Here is a 20,361-nt window from a genome sequence, read left to right as displayed (position 1 = left end):
ACTTGCATATAAATTTTATTATTTACTTCTCATGATTTAATTTGAAATAAAATATGTTTGAAGCAAAATAATATTGAAGCTATTTATAATATTAATAAATTATTGAATACAGTTCCTAAGGCATATAAAAGGCCGGAGTTCGTCGAAGAGCTACGGGCTCTCCTCACAGAGACAGGCACGGTGTCCTTGGAGTGCAAAGTGGTCGGCGTGCCCACTCCAGTGCTAAGATGGTTCAAAGACGACAAGGAAATCAAGGCTGGCGACGTGTTCGCTTTAACTGCCAACCCCGACGATCCAACCTCCCTTGGCATTTATACCTGCGAGGCAGTCAACTGCATGGGAATCGCTTATTCCTCTTCAAAAGTAATCATTCTTATACATTTATAATTACAAAGACTGTGGATGTTTAATGCAAAAATTACTCGTCCATTGATTATATTGTATTGGTCCTCGAAAACATAATTCTCAAATGTTAAGATATTTAATTTTTGAAAATGCAAAATGAAATTGGATGGTTTAGGTACATGTAGTCGGCAAAGGCAGTAGGGAGGGTTCCCTGAAACCAGCGGATTCGATGACACCATCTGGTCCACTTCCTGTTTTCGCGAAGATCCTGCAGGACGAGTGTTGCAGGATCGGGGACACTCTCCGGCTTTCCTGTAAAGGTACATCAACTTCTTTCGAAATAATTAGCCTATGAGGTCACTGTTCCAATTTCTATTAACGTCACAATTTTTACTCACTGTCATACTTTAAGATAGTATATAAAATTATAGAAAAGTACACCAGTGAGTAGAAATTATGATGTGAACAGAAATTAGGACATTCACATCACTCTTAATGTTTATAATATTATGCAGAATTTATTATTTTATTCATTCCTATCAGTTGTTATCTTGTTCTGAATTTAAGTCCAAGTACCACCATGGCCAAAAGCGATAACGTGGTACAACAAAGAAGGGCGAATTGAGCCCAGTGAGAAATACCACGTGATGGAAGATGGTCTTGGTGGATACTTTATAGAGGTAAACCCTGTAGAAGCCATGGACGAAGGTGAATGGAAGTGCGTCGCAACCAGCACCGAAGACATGAAGCAATTCACTACATGCTACGTTGCAATGTCCAGTAAGGAATTCCTCACTCCTAATTTCTTTAATTTTTACCATTTTAAGATCCAATAATTTATGTTAATTAATATTTTTATTTGAAAGTTCCAAAGAACTACAGGAAGCCTCGGTTCATGGAAAGCTTGAAAGCTGTCCTAACAGAGGAAGGTTTGGTGTCCTTTGAGTGCAAGGTCGTAGGATTCCCTACGCCCTTGCTGAGGTGGTTCAAAGACGGCCAGGAACTAAAACCAGGAGACGTTTATCAATTAACTGGGACCAACTCCTTGGGTATTATACAATTTTATTTTAGTAATAGTAATCCAAACAGGAAGTTTTTGCTAAAACGTATTAATTTTATTTCTGTCACCACGTGACCCCCATATTTTAATTTTCATACTTATCAATTCTTAATCTGGAATGTATTATTATTTTCTATTTACTTTTCATAATTAGGTTCCTATTGTTGTATCGCGCGAAATTGTATGGGAGAAGCGAAGAGCACCGCCGAATTAACGATCGAAGATATACAGAATCAACTGAACGAAGAAGAACGCATGCAGCTCCTTAGCACGGATCAACCGCCTATGTTCGTCAAGGGCCTGAGGAGTTGCGAAGCGCGGATAAACGAAGACTTTCGATTCACAGTGCAAGGTCAGACTTTCTAACAAACAAGCTAAACAATATTAAAAAAAAAATTGATGTGCAATTTATTTTAATAAACCGCAGTCAGTATATCTCCTGAGCCAAGCCTGGCTTGGTATAGAGACGACATGCCAGTGGAGGAGAACGATAAGTATCAGACTGCCAAGGAAAATCTTGGCACCTGCCATCTCGACGTTCGAAAACTCGAATTTGTCGATCAGGTAAGCGATTCGTCGAAACAACCTAAATTAAATCCAGTGAAATCTAATGAAAACAGTAATAGACAGATGAAGAGGATAAATGATCATTTTCCTATTGTAGGGTGAATGGAAGTGCGTGGCTTCGAATGACAACGGTCAGAGCGTCACTTCTTGTTTTCTGAAACTAATCATTCCCAAGCACTACAAGAAGCCGAAGTTCCTCGAGAGCCTACGGGCTATATTATCGGAGGAGGGCGCGGTCAACCTAGAGTGCAAAGTAATCGGTGTACCTCAGCCGGTTCTCAAATGGTACAAGGACGGCGTCGAGCTGAAACCAGGAGACATCCACAGGATCATTTCCGGGCAGGACGGCACCTGTTGCTTAGGAACTTACACCTGCGAGGCGACCAACTGCATGGGAACCGTCAGCAGTTCCGCCTCGCTCCTCGGATTCGAAGGTACTTTAAACATGCACTTAACTCTAATCATAAACATATATTTGTAAAACGCATAATCTGTCAAAGCATGTAACACGTTGTGATCAATAAATTCTTTTGGATTCCATTGAATAAAATCATGAGTGATCATTTCATCCACATTATTAATTAAAGACTAAATCCTCTTAAGCATTTGTTACAATTGTTTAAAAAATACTCTCCAGATAAATTACCTCGTAAAGAGATAAAGGAGCCTCTGTCACCGAACGGTCACGAGCTCGCGAGAAACTTGTCCCTCTCGACGATTCACGAGGAGAGAACCTCACAGTTATACGACACACCGCAAACCGACCATTCCGTCACGTTGGATGATCGAGGGGAGGTGTCCTTTAGCTTCGACGGCAAGGAAGTCTCAGTTAGTTTGTACGAAACGCCGGATTTGACCGAGGAGGAGGCTCTACAGATCGTTGAGATGTACGCCGATCAGTTGTCTGAACACGTAACAGGTGAGTATCGACACGTTTCTATTATAGGGTGTCCCTATAAAATAGCATTAGTTTCAAGTATTTAAATATTTTTGTATACAAAACGCCAGTAAGAACGTGAAACAAGAACAAATCTTTAACAAGTTTCAAGAGTTCTCTCGCTACCTTTTATAGAGCACAACGTGATCGAGTTACCACCAATGCGATTCGTAAAGGAGTCTTCAAACTCCGGCAACTTGTTAATGGAAGCTGTAGTGATCGACGTGTCTCCTGACTACTTCGTCAGTGCCGAGGACGGCGACGATCTCCGCACAGAAGCTGATTTCGAAGACGTCTCCATCCTAGACGACATAACACGAGTCCTCTCTTCCCCAGAACAAGATTCTCGCAGTTCCTTAAAAAGATCCGCTGGGTACAGTTTGGAGGACGACGACAAACCGCCGACTCGGCCTCCTCGGAAGAAATCCAGTTCCTCTTCGAAGAGCGAAAAAAGCGAGAAGAGTTTGAAACTCGAGTCTGAGAGCTTCCACAGTGCTCAAAGGGAGGAACCGTTCTCACCTGTTTCCCCGATATCGCCAGTATCTTCTTTGAAACAAGACGACAGCGACACTTTCGCCGATGTCCTGTCTTCAGCGAGACTGTCAATTTCGGAGAACCAAATGAGATTAGATGAAAACGGGCGGGAGAGAAAACGGAGCCTAAGCGTCGACAAGACAGCTGGTTCCAGTATAGACGATGGAATCGGCGGCGATTCCTCGTTCGATTCCGTCACCGGAGCACCGAAGAAGAAGCGACATCGTAGGAAGAAGCACAAACGGGATAAAGGCAGCTCCGAGGAATCTTCAATAGGCAGCGAGGTCGATGGCAAGCGCAGAGAAGGCAGTGCCAAACCAGAACTGGTTCAACGCATCGAGTCTATAAGCAAGACTGAGGAACCGTATGTGGAAGTTGAGAAGAAACAGAGCAGCGAATCTGAGAAATCGTTGTCTAAAAGTAACAAGGAAAGATTGTTGGACAACATGAAGAGATTGAAGGAGCCTGTGCTTGTCGTTCGCGACACTCTGGTTAAAATTGATAATCTGGAAACTAAGTTGAATACCGGGAGTGAAGATGAATGCAGGATGATTGTAACGGAGAATATTATTAGACCGATTCAGAGTTTGTGCGAAGAGGTGTCTACTATTGAATCTAAAGCTCTGAAAAATGCTGGCGACAGATCACTGAACCAAACGGTACGTATTTCATTGTTAGAAGCGATTGGAGGACCAACGGAAGAGCTTCTGCGTGGAATGGAGTTGATAGAGCGTCAAGAGAACGTAAAGAACCGCAAAACGGATTTAATCGCAATTCTGGAGAGCCTCACAGACCCGGTCGATGAAATTCTGATGGGAATTACGAAGATTGAACATGAATTGACTGGCAGGGCGAGGGGAGAGCGACCGATCGTTCTTATTCGAATGACGTCTGCAGTTTTTAAGCTGGATGAGTGTATCAGAAACGTTCTGTCAGTTGATAAAAGAGCTGAAAGACTAGTAGCGAGTTTGGAAAACATTCTCAGCACTCTAGACTTCTTCTTGAATGACGTTTCCGTGGATCCAGCCAAGGGAACGATAGAGACTGTAGATACAGTGGTGGTAGAGTCTTTGTCGAAATCATTGGAAGACATGGCTCGATCACTGAGCCGCTTCTCCTCGACAGAAGTGAAAACCGAAGATATTACTAAAATAATAGACGAGCTTATGCTGCCAACGCGAGAGTTGAAAGCAAAGTTGGACACTTTGAAGTCAGCATTAGAAACTTACGAATCGAAAGGGATCTTGTCTGAGCACAGAACAAAGCTGATCGAGTCTCTGCAAGATTCTGTAGGAAAAACCATTGACGAGATTCGAAGGACGAAAGACAGGAAGACAGTAGAGGAGCAGAAACCTGTAATTGAAGGAACGAAACAGGATGTCTTGAAAGAAGTAAGACTATCTCTTCAAGAAGCGTTGAAGTCCTATGAAAACATTGCTGGATCTCTGGATCCTCGTTTGTCGACGATCTTCGATCGAGTAGACGAGATTTATCGAAGAGTGAAATCTCCTCAGAAGCGAGACATCGGTATAGAGTCACTAGTAAGTCTGGAAGGGCCTCTGAACTCTTTACAATACGCTCTCACTTCGATCGCCATCTCTGAGAACTCGGAAACAATATTCAAACTTCTGCAACCGGCGATATCTCAATTAAAATCGACCATGACTAATTTAGAAGAGAGTTCGTTGCAACCAACCTTGGAAATGGTGTCTAACATCGAGAGAATCGTTCGCGTGCAAGAACAGGAAGAGACGATATCCTCAAGGTCAGGTGAAGAGCCTCAGAATTTACCAGAGAAGATCTTGGATCCTCTGATCGACGTTCAATCAGCGTTGAGCACAGCTCTGCAAAGTATAGAAGACGTGGACTCTGTTACAAACGGGGCAGCGGGTCCTCAGAAAATATTAGCCTCTTCAGAAGTAGCTAGCTGCTTGATAGAGTTGAGGCAGTACGTGTCTGACTCAGCTCACACGGCGATGACGTTAAAAGAAGAGGAGACACTGATCAGCCTGGCAGAATTAAAAGAACCTCTTATGGAATTGCAGTCGCTTCTCATTTCAGAGAACAGGGCGATTCCGGAGCTTCCGTTGATACGTAAAGTAGGAGTTCCTGTGGAAAAGCTGAAGGCAGTCGTGTCGAAAGTTTTGACTCACTGCCACTCGCAGGAGATGATCACAGTGATAAAGAGCGTTTCGAAAGTGTTGGAGGAAATCGAGACACAATTGCCGAAGACTGTAGCTAAATTAGTCGAAGCTGAAGAAGCGACGAAACATTATTTACAAGGTTTGAACGTGGATCAAAATCTCAGCAACGTTCACTTTGCCCTGTCGTCGGCTTTAGAAAGACATGAAAGAAGTTCTGCTGCTTATATGTCGAGTTTGACTATCTGCGTCGAGGATTTGCGACAGAGCATCGGTTCCTCAGCAGTGGCGATCGCGAACTTGAAGAATCCAATCGATGATCAGATCATAGAACAGATTTACTTGCTGAAGGAAAGTTTGTTAAGCCTGCAGAGGTCCCTGTTGACACAAGAACACGAGCCCGAGGAAGAGCAATTGTTGAAAGATCTTCTAAAACCAATAGAAAAGATGAAAGGTGTTGTCCAGAATATTGTCGACAGTAACGCAAGAACGGACGTGATCCTTCCAGTTTTAGAGCTTCTCGAAGAGATAGAAAAGGACACGCCATTGATCGCGAAGGAGGCATCGAAAAAGCGAGCTCAGAGGGAAGCAGAAAAGTTAATGCCAAAGGAAGAACCGAAACAAGAAAAAGCTCCTACGTTTATTTTAGCTGATAGAATCAGTCGTTCTTTAGATCCCATGAAACGCTGGCTATCCACTACGTCCGAAGAAAGTAATAAAGAAGAAGAGGAATCTGCTCTGAGTTCAACCGTGGAGGAGTTGAAGAGAGACGTGAACAAAATCGCTATTGAAACTTCGTACTCTGAGCCTCCGAGCGATGAAAATTTAATCGAAGCTTTGATTGAATTAAAGGAACCGTTAATGAGACTCAGAAATGCTATATCCATGTATCACGAGCCAGTAGACTTGACTACTTTGGAAGGATTGAGCAGACCCATGAAGCAGCTTCTGCAAACCGTTATGGACGTCCTCAGGGATCATGCCGGAGAGGAATCGCTCAGGCCAATTGTGGACATTGTGGAAGAGATTGGAAACCAAATACCTATTTCGATTAAAGAGGCGTTGTACAGAAGAGAACTGAAGCAAATGGTGAAATCAATGACACACGAAGAAGTAGGAACATCTCAGGAAACTATTCAGGATGAATCCATTCCGCAGGAAACCACCATGGCTCATACCTCTCAAGAAACTATCCCCGAGAGCACTCTGGAAAGCACCACGATATTTCCTGAAACTCAATTCGCTGAGTCGATAATCGAACAAACTACAGTGGAAGATATTAGTTCCAAGGTAACGGAGCAAGTAGTTACTACCATAGAAGATTCACCAAAAGTAAAAGAGCAGCTTACAGAAGAAAAGAGAATTGAGCAAGCTATGGATCTCATCGTTTCGCTGTCCAGAACTCTGGAAACCGTTCACCTCGACGTGACTGGCATTTTGGACGATTTCGAGCAGCCTACCACTGGAACGACTATTACACCAATTTCTTTATTAGGCAATTCGTTGGAAGAGCTACGAAAAACGATTTCCAATATGCGAGTCACGACTGAAAGCTATGCAAATTCGCAATATTCTTATGAAGAAGTAGTTGGACAAACTGCTTCAGTACTGGAAAATCTTCAGCAACCCTTGAATGATCTTCAAAAGGTTCTCCAGCAATCGCACCAATACGGTGCTCAAGAATTGTATATTTTAGATCACTTAATCCAGCCCTTGAGCGCAATCGAGTCAGAAGTAATCAATCACACAGTTAAAAAACTGGAAGACTCGGATCTGAAGAGAAGTTGCGAACCTATTTTAAATCTTCTCAGAGATATTAAAGATACTATTCCAATTGTTGCGAAAGACATACACTCTAGGCAAGAGCTGTTAGGATCCCTTCGTGAAATTTCAAAACCGTTAGAAAATATCCAAGAACGAATGAAGATACTCGAAACTCAGGCTGAAGACATGTTAGAAACCGACGTGGCTAGGATTTTGGTGAAACCTTTAGATTACTTGTTGGATACTATCACAGCAACTTCTCAAGAAGTTCAGTTATTGGATCAAAGGAGAGATATTCTTTTCGAGCTTCGCAGCCTCGTCGAGCCTCTGGTAGAATTCCTCAGCAGTCTTTCAGTGGTTCAAAGCAGCCGCAGAAGTTTGGTACCAGAGGTTGCATTGCTGGACGAACGACGAAGCGTCATTCTAAAGTCGGTCGAAGGTCTTCAGAAGCAAAGTTCAAGCATCTTGGAGAAGATTTCTAATTTAGAAGGGGCTGCACCGTTCAAAGGAGCACTGAGCATGCTGCAGAACGCTACAGTTTCTGTTCAAAAGCAAATTGGGAAGACCGATTACTCGCGGAAAAGCAGCACCGTTGAATTCAGTCTTCAATACAATCTTTCATCCTCCTTTAATCATTTAAGGAACACGCTTGCTACTGTGGAAGAAAGCGTAGATAGCCCGATTCAGGAAGTGATTTCGAAATCATTGGAAGCTTTACAGAAACAAATTACCCTGTCGCAAACGCACTTCATGCACATTTCTAACGAGCAACCGTTTGACGATGAGGCCATTGTGGAAGGATTCCTTTATCCAACTAATCAGCTTCAATCAGCTTTGAATACGTTGAAGGAAAAAATAGTTGAAAAGGTGATACCCTCGGTCTCGGTTCAGTCCGTGGCTGTCCTTCAGGCTTTGGCTACTTCCACGACCGAATTGGCTTCCTCCTTGTCGCTTCATCGAGTTCAATTAATTCGCGAAGGGGCTTCTGAAGGTTCCTCACTTGTCGAGACTTTGTCTGCGGTGGTAGACATGTTGCAAAGTGTGAAGGATTCGATAACGGCTGTTCAGCAGGTGGCGGTTGTGGAAGATAAAGTAAAGGAGGTGAAGGGAGAAGAACCAAAGGTTGGAGAACAGAAGGATGAAGAGCAGAATGTTTTGACGGATGTGCCAATTACTATCACTCACATTGATACTATCGTTGATGAGATTATCGAAATCTCGAAAGAGGAAGTAGAGAGTGTGCTGACTGTCGAGAAACTGTCGCCTGAAAAAGAAATAGAAGGAACAGAAAAAGTGACAATTGAACAGAAACTTCCAGAGCTGACAGAAAGCGAAAGTCAAGCTGCTTTGACGAAAGAAACTGAGTTGAAGGAAGTAGAATCGGTTGATAAGATTAAGGAAGAAAAAATTGAAGCTTCGGGCGTGATGAAAGATGAAAAGGTTGAAGGTCTTGAAATTGTGACCGAGGAAAAACTGAAAGCTTCGAAAGTGGAAACGCTTGAAGGAATGAAAGAAGAAAAAGCAGGAATCCTTGAAGAGATGAATGAAGAAAAGGGTGAAACTGTTCAAGCGTTGAGAGAAGGGAAGCTCGAAGCTGAAGCAGTGAAAGAGGAGAAGGTTGACGCGTTTGAAATGACGAAAAGAAAGGAAGCCAAGGCTGAGCAGGTTGAAGAAATGGCAAAGGCAGAAGAGAAAGCTAAGGTCCAGTCTCAGAAGATAGAAGTGTCTGATAAAGAGGTGTTGGAACAAAAAATTGAAATTTTAGAGAAAAAAGAGGAAGTAGAAGTTTCAAAGAAGAAAGAAGAAGTATTGGAAGAGCAGGCACAAAAACAAGTAACAGTTGAAGAATTATCAAGTGAAAAAATAAAAGAAGTAAAAGACGAGGAAAGCGTTGGAGAAGTAGTTACGAAAAAAGAAAGTGTAGAAGTAGCATCCGCAATGGATCAAGAAATAAAGGGTGAATCTTCGGAAAAAGTAGAAGTAAAAAAAATTGAAGAGCAAGTAGAGTCATCTCGAAAGGCAGAGAAAGTTGTAAAAGATGAAGAAATAAAAGAACAGTCAATAGATATAATTAAAAAGGAGGAAGGCCAAAAAACTGAAGAACCAACCAAGACGAAAGAAAAACCTGAGGAAGAGGTAGAACCAGAGAAATCGAAAGAGAGTTTACAAATATTATCAGAAAGAACTGAAGAATTAGTTATCAAAGAAGAAACTGCTGAAGCTCTTTCTGAAAAAACTGAAGAATTAGCAAAGGTAGAGGAAAAAGTAGCAGAAACAGAGAAGATAAAAGCAACAACAGAAATGGCAGAAGTTTTAACAGCAGAGGCAGATAAGACATTAAAAAAAACGGAGACTGAATTGGTACATGAGAAAACAGATCAATCAGAAAAGAAAGAACCCGAAGCCGTAGAAAAAAAAGTAGATCAGAGTGAAAAGGAAAAGCAAGTGAAAGACGAACGGGCAGAAGTAGAAGAATCTAAAATACCAGAAGAATTGACAAAGCAAAGTGAACAAATACCTGAAAAAAAACTAGAAATATCTCAAGAAATTGAAAGTACAGAATCAGTACCCGAAAACTTCGAAGAGATTCTAAGACAGAAAGAATTTGAAGAATTAGCAGCAGCAAAGGAAAAAGCAGAAAAGGAAGAAAAGCAAGCTAAGATAGACTTAGTACAAAAGATTGCCTCATCGATCGTTACCATAGAACAACCCTTTAAAGAATTAACCAATCTCGTATCCATAGCTTTAAAAGAACCTCTGCCCTCAAAATCTGAAGAGGAGAAGCGAAAAATCCGAGAATTAACTGCCCTAATACAAATCCTCTACGACTTGAAAACCATCAGCCCATCGATTCGAAAAATATTATCATCTCCGATTCCAGAAATGGAAACTCAATTCCTCCATTTAGGCTACTCTTTACTGAACGTAGAACAGGCTACAGGAAAAGTTCTTCTACTGACTGAAAAAGAATTAATGCCTGCACTGAAAGAAAACGTAATGATATCGTTACAAATTCTCTTAGAGCCTCTGCAATCCCTTCAACGTGAATTATCTTCCATCCAACAAACAACCACTCAACTTCCTTCAGAATATTTAACACTCTCTACAAATGTACAATTTATAAACGAGATACTTGGCAAATTGATAAACGAGATACGTAAAACTGCGGAGCTGAAGATGAAAGTAGTAGAAGAGATTAAAGTGATGAGATCAAGGGAAGAAAGTTTGGATATCGAAGAGAGCACTGTCAAGCCTTTGGAGGAACTTGTGGAAGCCCTTATGATCTCTCCGGAAGAAGTCAAGCCAAGAGAAGAGTCCATCGTTGCCTCGATAGAATCAACTGAAGTAATGGATCAACAGAAATTAATTAGTGATGAGGTAACAAAATTAGAAACCAGCCTGCTAGAAAAAATAGTCAATCCAGTAGAAACTCTTCGTGAAGCGGTTGTACAAATTGAACAACAAGCCTTGGAACATGCTGAAACATTGGATATGAAATCTAAGAAGACAGCTACTGCCGTATTGAACTCCGTTATCCATCCTCTGGAAGAATTGGAACACTCCTTGAACATGTCAACTCAGCAACAAATTGTCCAGACTCCAGAAATCGCAGAAGAAATGAGACAGAACGTTCCTCTTCAACAGTCGTTACTTCTGAATATTGTTTTAGAGGAACTGAAGACATCAATTGCCACACTTCAGGAAGAATTGGTATTAGAATCAGGCGAAGTTCAAAAACCAGAGAATAAAACTATGGTGAAGGAAGTGAAGGAATCCTTAGAGAATTTGAAGCTTGCTGTTGGTACAGTACAAGAAATCGCAGCTACTAAAACAGAAAAAGTGGAACGTCTTTCCAGCGAGGAAAAAACACTAGCTGTCGAAACGTTCGTCAAATCAATAAAAGAGCTTGGAGAAAAATGCCTGGCAATAATAAGTCAGCCTGCAGTAATAAAAAAACCTAGTAAAGATATCCAGAATGAGGAATTGGAACAAATTTTAGAAGTAATAACTCAGCCAATTCAACTGTTACGTGAAAGTATTGAGACTGAGGAACAGAGAGTTGAAGAAATACAAATGTTAGATGAGACAAGTAAAAACGTAGTAGAAGTCTTGAAGCCTTTGGTACATCCTCTAGAAGAGCTGGAACATGCGTTGCAGGCAGTGGTTCATGAAACCAATACGTCGGAAGGAGAAAAGATTTCGGAAATTAAAGAACATATGAAAGGACTGGTACTTACTCCTATTTTGGAGGAACTACAAAAGTCTATAGCAGTGATAGAGGAGCAAGCAGCTTTGCAACCGAAGAAGCTTGATGTATCCAGTGTGAAGAGGGAAGCTTCCGTTGCTGAATTAATAGACAGTCCATTAGAGAGCCTGAAAACCGCTGTTGCAGCGATTCAAACCCTCGAAACGGAAGAAGCTAAAGAATTATCGACTGAACAGAAGACAGCAGCTCTGAAAACGTTCGCTAAGGGCGTCGAAGAAATAGGACAAGTGTTATCTGTGGTTTCTGGTAAACAGAAACCTAAAATTAGCCTCCTACAGCAGCCACAAATAGCTAAGCTTGAAGAATTCGAGCAGCAAGTACTTGAAGCCATAGCTAGTCCCATTCAAGTGTTGCGCGAAACTGTGTCTAAAGTGGACGAACAACAGACTCAAGAGGTTGCGGCTTTAATGCCAGAAACAAAGGAAGCCGCAACTGTTTTGCATACTTTGGTGGAACCCTTGGAACAATTAGAGAAATCCTTATCTGTAGCTGTTGAACAGATCAGTACTGTCAAAGAAGGATCTACTGGAGATTTAGGGGACGTTCAATCCTCAGTGAAATTAAATGTTGAACCAGTACTGGAAGAGTTACAGAAGTCCATTGCTGTGATTCAGGAACAAGTTTTGTTTGATTCTTCCAAAGAGAAATCAGAAAAACTGGATACTTCTGTGGCCAAAGTAATAGAAGAACCATTGGAACATTTGAAATCTTCAGTGGCTGCTGTGCAGGAAATAATATGCCTCCAGACTGAGGAAACAACTGAGTTATCAAATGCTGATAAAACCTCGATTATACAGTCGTTCGCAAAGTCTGTCAAAGAAATCGGTGAGAAATGCTTGGCGATTATTTCTCAGCAACAAGTTGGAGTTGCATTAGTACCCAAAAAGTTGGAAGAATCGCAATTAGAGATTTTAGAAATGGCAATTGGTCCTCTTCATGTGTTGAGGGAAACGATCAACAAAATAGAAGAAGGAAGGCTGCAACAAGTTGAACTTCTCGACTCTACCCAAGTTAAGGAATCAGAAAATGCATTGAAGACTCTAATAGAACCACTGCGTGAATTAGAAACTTCTCTAACTTCCACCGTCCAGAAAGCTGTTTCTACTAAAATTGAAGAAGCTGAAGAGATGTCTGAGACGCCTGCAGTATCAACAAAATTAGATGTTTCGCCAATGGTTGAGGAACTCCAAAAGTGCGTGGCTACAGTACAAGAACAAATTAAATTGCAAACAGCCACAGCAGAGTCCACTGAGAAAGTTTCCTTGATGCAGACTGCGGAGAAATCTTTAGAGGACTTAAATTCCTCTCTTGCAATCATTCAAAGCGTCGTTACTGTCGAATCCAGTCGCGAAGAAAAGTTGTCGGACACAGAAAAGGTAACAGCGTTGCAAGAGTTTGCCAAATCGGTGCAACAATTGGAGGAATGCTCGGCCGTTGCCAACCAGCAACAAGTTCAAACGATGGAAACCGCGAAGGAGTTAACAGAAAGTGAAAAACTGGACGTGCGAGCTCTTGAGACGATTGTCACACCGGTTCATACGCTGCGCGAAACTCTTACGAAGATGCAGGAAGAAGTTGCAACATTAGAGCCAGAAAATGTGAGTGCAGGAACATTGACTCCCTTAGTACATCCTCTTGAAAAATTGGAGAAATGTTTAATAAATGTTGTTCAACAAGTAAATGATCAGAAAATTGAAACCGTGGAAGAGATGAAAAAGGAAACACCTCAAACAGTAGTCCTTCAACCAATTTTGGAAGAATTGAAAGAGAGTATTGTTACTATTCAAGAACAATTAATTGTGAGCCCTCAAGCAGCTAAATTGGAAGTCGTCAAGAACATAATTGAGGCAATTGAAGAATTGAAGACGACAGCGACTGCTGTTCAACAGGTGGTCGGAATTTCAGAACAAGCAGAAGAATTGAAAACTGAAAAATCTGTCTTGGAAGCTTTTGCTAAATCGCTAGACCAGTTAGAGGAACGGTGTTCAGCCGTAGCCAGTCAACGGCAAGTAGAACAGAAATTAGAAGAACATAAGAAACAACAGGCGAGGGTGGATGCTGAAACTCTTCAGAAAATTAGTAGCACCGTTCACGTCCTTCGCGAGTCACTGTCGCAGATTGAAGAAGGAAGAATGCAAGAAGCAGGAGAGTTGAAAGTACCAAAGGAACAGAGTGAATTGAAATTAAATGTTCTCATCGAGCCACTGAACGTGTTGGAGCAAGCCTTGACTAATGCTGTACAGAAAGGTAAAATTGTAACTGAAGAAATCGCAGAGGAACTAAAGCAAACCGACGTTCCTGTAGAGAAACTGAACTTGCAGCCTCTGTTGGAAGAATTACAAAAGTCTATTGCTATAGTTCAACAGCAAGCCAGTGAAACTGTTTCGGTATTGACAGAGGATGCTGAAATCAATATAATGAAGGCAGCTGAGAGATCCTTGGAAGAAATGAAACTATCAGTGGCGGCTGTTCAAGAAATAGCAAGTGTTAAGCCAGAAGAGATACAAGCTGGTGAAGAAAAATCTCGTTTGGAAGCTTTTGCGAGAACAGTAGAAGAAGCTGGGGAGAAGCTGTTGGCCGTCGTGAGGCAGCAGGAAGTGAAGGAAGCCATGAAGGAGGTTTCACCCAAGAAGAAAGCCGAAGACTTCGTCAAAAGTGTAATTGAGCCGATCAGTGAGTTGCAAAATACAATATTAACTATGGATAAAGAAACCGAGTTGGTCGGAAAGAAAAAGGAAAAAGAAGCTGTGGTCCTTTTAAGCATAGTGCAACCCCTTCAAAAACTTGAAGAATCTTTCGTGTCAGCAATGAAAGGAGAGGCAGCGAAGTACGAGACCATCGAGGAGATTTCGCAAGCAATTCCAATTTTGCAAGAATTGCCTGTGAAGTCTACACTAGAAGAACTTAATAAAAATGTTGCAGAGATCCAAGAGCAACTAGTTCTTGCCAAAGAGACGTTGGCTCTATCTGGAGACACCGAAGACTTCGCTGTGATGAAGAAGTTAGAACGATCTGTAAGCAATTTGCGAACATCTATAGCTGTCGTTCAGCAATTGACAACCATAAAAGAACCTGGACAGCAAATTCTAGACGTTGAGAACACGAGTGCGTTGGAAGCTTTCGGAAAAGCGATGGGAGAGTTGAAGAAACAGTGTTCAGCAGTTATTTCAAGGCCTAAAGTGATTGCAGCAATTATAGGAACAGTGCAATTAGTAAAGCCAATGAAAACCGAGGTCTCAGAAAGCATTCTTGTGCCGACTAAAATTTTGCAAGAATCCATTTGCATTATTGAAGAGATCAAGCTCCAAGAAACGGGAATACTTGAAACACCAGAGACAAAGAAACCTGTAGCGATGCTAAGCGAGCTGATATCTCCCTTGCAACAGTTAGAACAGTCATTCGTCGCTGCTATTCAAGGAGAGCATGTAACTGAACACATTGCAGAAGCTATAGAAACCGACAAAGTGTCGTTTGAAAAAATTAGCCTGAGACCCATCCTCGAAGAGTTCCAGAAATCGATCGCTGCGATTCAAGAGCAGATGATCCTTGAGGAAGGCGTACAGAGTATGTCTGAAGGGCAGGATGCTTCTCAGTTGAAGACGATGGCTCAGACCCTGACTGACTTGAAAACTTCAGTTGCCGCCATGCAGCAAATCACTGAACCAGCAACGGAATTCGCGAACGAATTATCGAAAGCCGAAAGCGTCACTGCATTTGAGACGTTCGCCAAGTCTTTACACGATCTAGTGGAACGAATGACGACCATCGATCATCAGCAAATGATTATGGAACCAGCAGCTGATACCATATCGGAGGATGCATCATCGTTGAAGACCTGGGCTGATATTTTGGAAGAGTCACACGTTCAGGTGACAGGACCGATGGTAGTGGATCAAGGAAGCATCGAGTCGCCCTCGGAAATGGCTCTGTCGATCTCCGAAGAGGAGGTTCACGCGTTACAAGGTTTGGCTAAACCTCTGAACGAGTTGAAAGAATGCTTGGCAATTGTTGTGGAAGAAAGGAAGTCTATGGACGCGAATGAAATGGCTCTCTCGTTATCAGAGAAGGAAGATCTTTCTCTTTTGGCAACTATGGCTCAGCCTTTGTTAGAATTGAAGAACGCGGCCGTGTCCGTGATCCACGAGCAAACTGCCATTGAATCTGCTAAAGAAAGATCGTTTAGTGATGATGAGAGAGAGGAAGCTACTCTCAATCCGTTGATCCAGCCTCTCGAAGAGCTTTGCAATTCAATTGCGTTAATTGAAGATCGTATGCTGGTTGAGTCAGCAGAGGATCGACAGGTTGATGAACTAGCTTTGTTGACAGCCTTAGCTGAGCCTCTAATGACGCTTCAGAGAAGCATTTCTGTGCTTGAAGAACGAGTAATGTCACCGGACGTAGAACCACTACCTGAGGAATCAACAAATTGGATCACGGAGTGTCTGGCAGTTCCTTTACACGAGATAGAAAAATCTATAGCAGAAATTAAAGAATGCGTCGTGGTGGAGCCAGGAGTTGCTGAAGAACAGCCAAGAATCGAGACTCCGGATTGGTCGGTGATTGAAAAGTTAGTGCAACCAGTGGAAGTAATAAAATCAACGATCATTGAAATAAGGGAAAGCGAAGAAGCTGGAATGGAAGTCGAGGCTGTGAAGAGTTTAGTGCAACCTTTGACAGAAGTTCACGAGAGTTTTCTGATACTTAAGGGTAAAACTGAGATGACTGTAGAGGAAGAAGAAGCCAGCATCGACGCAATCGTAGATTCGTTGTCTAATCTTGAAAAAAGTATATCACTCATTGAAGAACAAGCTGCTGAACAGAAGTTTTCAAACACAAAGGAGGCAATAATTAAAACTCTGACTGAGCCTTTGATGCACTTAAAGGAGAAGATAATGACAGTGGAGGAATCTCCAAATGTGTACCTTGAAAACCTAGAGGAACCATTGAAGGAATTGCAGTCTGCTGTAGAAATTATCTCTGTCACTGAACGCCAGAAGCCAAGACAGAAGAAGGAAACGATTATCCCTGTGGAAGAAACTGTAAGAGTGTCGACGAAACTGGTAAACTCCATCAAGGAAATAAACGATTCCATCGACTCCATTGATAATAAAATAGAAAGTTACAAAGGATTATTGGGTATCGAAATTCAAATAGAGAACGAGGCTCTGAAGACACTGTCCAAATCCCTTGAAGAAGTTAAAAAAGAAATTCAGGATCTGTCACAGAAAACTGATATCGACGAATCGTCGACGGGTTGCTTAAAGAAACTAAGAAAGGCAATTGACATTGTTAGACAGCAGTCAGCTGACAAACCAGTGGCTGAACCGTTGCATTTGGAGACAGCACACGTAATTGGTATATTGAGACCTTTGACATCAAGCTTGCACGAATTGGAAGCGACTACTGAGAAAGTGGAAACGTTGTGGAAAGACAGTTTGAAAGGAGAAGGACTTATTGAGCTGGAAACACCTATAACGAACCTGATGAACGATATCAATGTGCTCCGTGATAAGTTGCTTAATATGCAAATAGTTTGGGAAACTGATGAAAAACAGAAGAAGAAAAAAGTATCTAAGAAGCAAAAAGAAACGGAAGAGGAGGAAATTAAGAAAAAACAAGAGGCTGAAACGAAGAAGCGAGAACAAGAGGAAAAACTGAAACAGCAGGAAGAGGACCGTAAGAAGGAAGAGGAGACTAAGAAATTACAAGTAGAAGAGGAACTTAAAAGGAAAGAGGAAGCCGAAAAAGCAAAACAGCAAGAGGAGGAAATTCAAAAGAAGAAAGAAGCTGAGAAATTGAAGCAAGAAGAGGAGCGTAAGGAAAAAGAGGAAGCAGAAAAATTGAAACAAGAAGAGGAACGTAAGAAAAAAGAGGAGGCTGAGAAGTTAAAACTAGAGGAGGAACGTAAGAAACAAGAAGAAGCAGAAAAATTGAAACAAGAAGAGGAACGTAAGAAAAAAGAGGAGGCTGAGAAATTAAAACTAGAGGAGGAGCGTAAGAAACAAGAAGAAGCAGAAAAATTGAAACAAGAAGAGGAACGTAAGAAAAAAGAGGAGGCTGAGAAATTAAAACTAGAGGAGGAACGTAAGAAACAAGAAGAAGCAGAAAAATTGAAACAAGAAGAGGAACGTAAGAAAAAAGAGGAGGCTGAGAAATTAAAACTAGAGGAGGAACGTAAGAAACAAGAAGAAGCAGAAAAATTGAAACAAGAAGAGGAACGTAAGAAAAAAGAGGAGGCTGAGAAATTAAAACTAGAGGAGGAACGTAAGAAACAAGAAGAAGCAGAAAAATTGAAACAAGAAGAGGAACGTAAGAAAAAAGAGGAGGCTGAGAAATTAAAACTAGAGGAGGAACGTAAGAAACAAGAAGAAGCAGAAAAATTGAAACAAGAAGAGGAACGTAAGAAAAAAGAGGAGGCTGAGAAATTAAAACTAGAGGAGGAACGTAAGAAACAAGAAGAAGCAGAAAAATTGAAACAAGAAGAGGAACGTAAGAAAAAAGAGGAGGCTGAGAAATTAAAACTAGAGGAGGAACGTAAGAAACAAGAAGAAGCAGAAAAATTGAAACAAGAAGAGGAACGTAAGAAAAAAGAGGAGGCTGAGAAATTAAAACTAGAGGAGGAACGTAAGAAACAAGAAGAAGCAGAAAAATTGAAACAAGAAGAGGAACGTAAGAAAAAAGAGGAGGCTGAGAAATTAAAACTAGAGGAGGAACGTAAGAAACAAGAAGAAGCAGAAAAATTGAAACAAGAAGAGGAACGTAAGAAAAAAGAGGAGGCTGAGAAATTAAAACTAGAAGAGGAACGCAAGAAACAGGAGGAAACAGAAAAATTGATGCAAGAAGAGGAACTCAAGAAGAAGGAGGAAACCATCAAATCAAAACAAGAGGAGAAACGTAAGAAGAAAGAAAAGGCTGAGAAACTGAAACAAGAAGAGGAGGAACGTAAAGCGAAAGAAGAAGCTGAGAAATTAAAACAAGAGCAGGAACGTAAAAAGAAAGAAGAATCTGAGAAATTGATACAAGAGGAGGAACGTAAGAAGAAAGAAGAAGCTGAGAAATTGAAACAAGAGGAGGAACGTAAAAAGAAAGAGGAAGCCGAGAAGTTAAATCAAGAGGAGGCACATAAGAAGAAACAGGCTGCTGAGAAATTAAAACAAGAAGAGCGTAAGAAAAAGGAAGATGCTGAGAAATTGAGAGCAGAGAAAGAAAAACGCAAGAAGGAAGAGGAAGATAAGACATTAAAGGAACAGAAGGAGAAACAAGAAAAAGAAGCTGCTGAGAAGAAAAAACAGGAGGAGGTGGCTCGTAAACAGAAGGAGGAAGAAGAAAAATTGAGGCAGGAAAAGATCGAGGAATCTAGAAAAGCTGAGTCCGAGGCATTAAAACAAAAAGAGGAGAAATTACGGAAAAAGAAGGAAGAACGGAAACTGCAGCAGGAGGAAGATGAACGTAAAGATCGAGAGGAGGCTGAGAAGCGAAAATTGGAGCAGGAAGAACGCAAACGAGAAAGAAAGGAGCGTGCAAGGAAGGAAGAAGAAGAGAGGCTGAACCGCGAGGAAGAGGAACGAAAGAAGAAAGAGAAGAGGGCAAAATTAAAGAAAGAAGAAGAGGAACGTAGAAAAGCTGAAGACGCTGAGAGATTAAGGAAAGAACATGAAAGGGATGAAATGAGACGAGAAGAAGCTCGACGTCGAAGGGAGGACCAAGAGAAACAGATTAGACATGAAGCCGAAAAAGTCAGAAAAACTGAAGAGGAACGACTGAGAAGAGATGACGAAATTCGAGAACATAGAAGACAGGAACGCGAGCATAGAAGGCACGAAGAGGAAGCTAAATTACGTAAAGAGGAAGAGGAGCGAACGAAAAGGGAAGACGAACGACGACGAAAAAGGAAGGAGGCCGAGAAGCAATGGAAAGAAGACGAGGAAGCTATCAGGAAAAAGGAAACTGAACGTTTAGAGAAGAGACGAGCTGACGAACGTCAAAAGAAAGAAGAAGCAGAACGTTTGAGAAGAGAAGATGAAGACAAGAGACGTAGGAGAGAAGCCGAGAGGCAACTGAGAAGGGAAGAATCGGCGCGAGAGATGAAAGAGGAAGAAGAACGTCTGAGAAGGCGAAACGAGGAGGAAGCGTCTAGAATTCGCCAACGGAGACAAGAACAATTACGAGATGACACTTGGACCAAGTGGCGACAGAGTGATTCAGATCACTTATTCAGAAAAATGGCGGACGATGCTCTTCGAATCGGTAAAACCAAAACCGTTTCATCTGATATGGATTTCTATCGGGACAGGCGTGATAAATCCTACCGATACGATTCCGGTTTTGACTCTGGCCTATCCAGCACGTCCCGGTCATACAGCTGGAGAGATTCTTTAACGTCTTTGACCAAAAAGCGGGTCGACGATTTTCTCGACTACAGGCTGAGGGACACCTCGATCGACAGGTACTATTTCGACACGGGATCCTATTATAGACGACGAAGGAAGAGGGACGACCGAATGACTCGAGCGAGATCGATCAGTTTGCTGAAATACGACGACTATTCGACGGGGGATAGCGATTCGACTATCACTGCTGTTAGCATTAGCAAACCGCCGAGGTACAGCAGGACGAAGACGATCGCACGAACCGATTTCGACGACCGTGGATCGAATCTATCCATCTATTTGCCTCCTATTAAGGACGAGGTAGGATTTCAATAATTACAATTAAAAGATCACATAAACATAAAAAACGTTGCATA

General features: G+C 41.7%; 1 protein-coding gene across 1 annotated transcript in view; it reads left to right on the top strand.

Annotated features, from left to right (window-relative positions):
- Positions 1 to 20,361, top strand: part of LOC108626309 (titin homolog) — a 35,928-nt gene that overhangs the window by 11,196 nt on the left and 4,371 nt on the right. Inside the window, exons 5-13 of the mRNA XM_026814717.1 lie at positions 113 to 363; positions 521 to 665; positions 913 to 1,125; positions 1,212 to 1,394; positions 1,560 to 1,757; positions 1,833 to 1,969; positions 2,070 to 2,406; positions 2,610 to 2,891; positions 3,045 to 20,305. Coding sequence (XP_026670518.1) covers positions 113 to 363; positions 521 to 665; positions 913 to 1,125; positions 1,212 to 1,394; positions 1,560 to 1,757; positions 1,833 to 1,969; positions 2,070 to 2,406; positions 2,610 to 2,891; positions 3,045 to 20,305 — 19,007 coding nt within the window. The remainder of the gene's footprint in view (positions 1 to 112; positions 364 to 520; positions 666 to 912; positions 1,126 to 1,211; positions 1,395 to 1,559; positions 1,758 to 1,832; positions 1,970 to 2,069; positions 2,407 to 2,609; positions 2,892 to 3,044; positions 20,306 to 20,361) is intronic.

This window comes from Ceratina calcarata, unplaced genomic scaffold, assembly GCF_001652005.2.
Source record: "Ceratina calcarata isolate Rehan_Ccalc_2016 unplaced genomic scaffold, ASM165200v1 scaffold395, whole genome shotgun sequence".
In the NCBI taxonomy this organism is placed as follows: Eukaryota; Metazoa; Arthropoda; class Insecta; order Hymenoptera; family Apidae; genus Ceratina; species Ceratina calcarata.
This window is presented reverse-complemented; position numbering and strand designations above follow the sequence as displayed.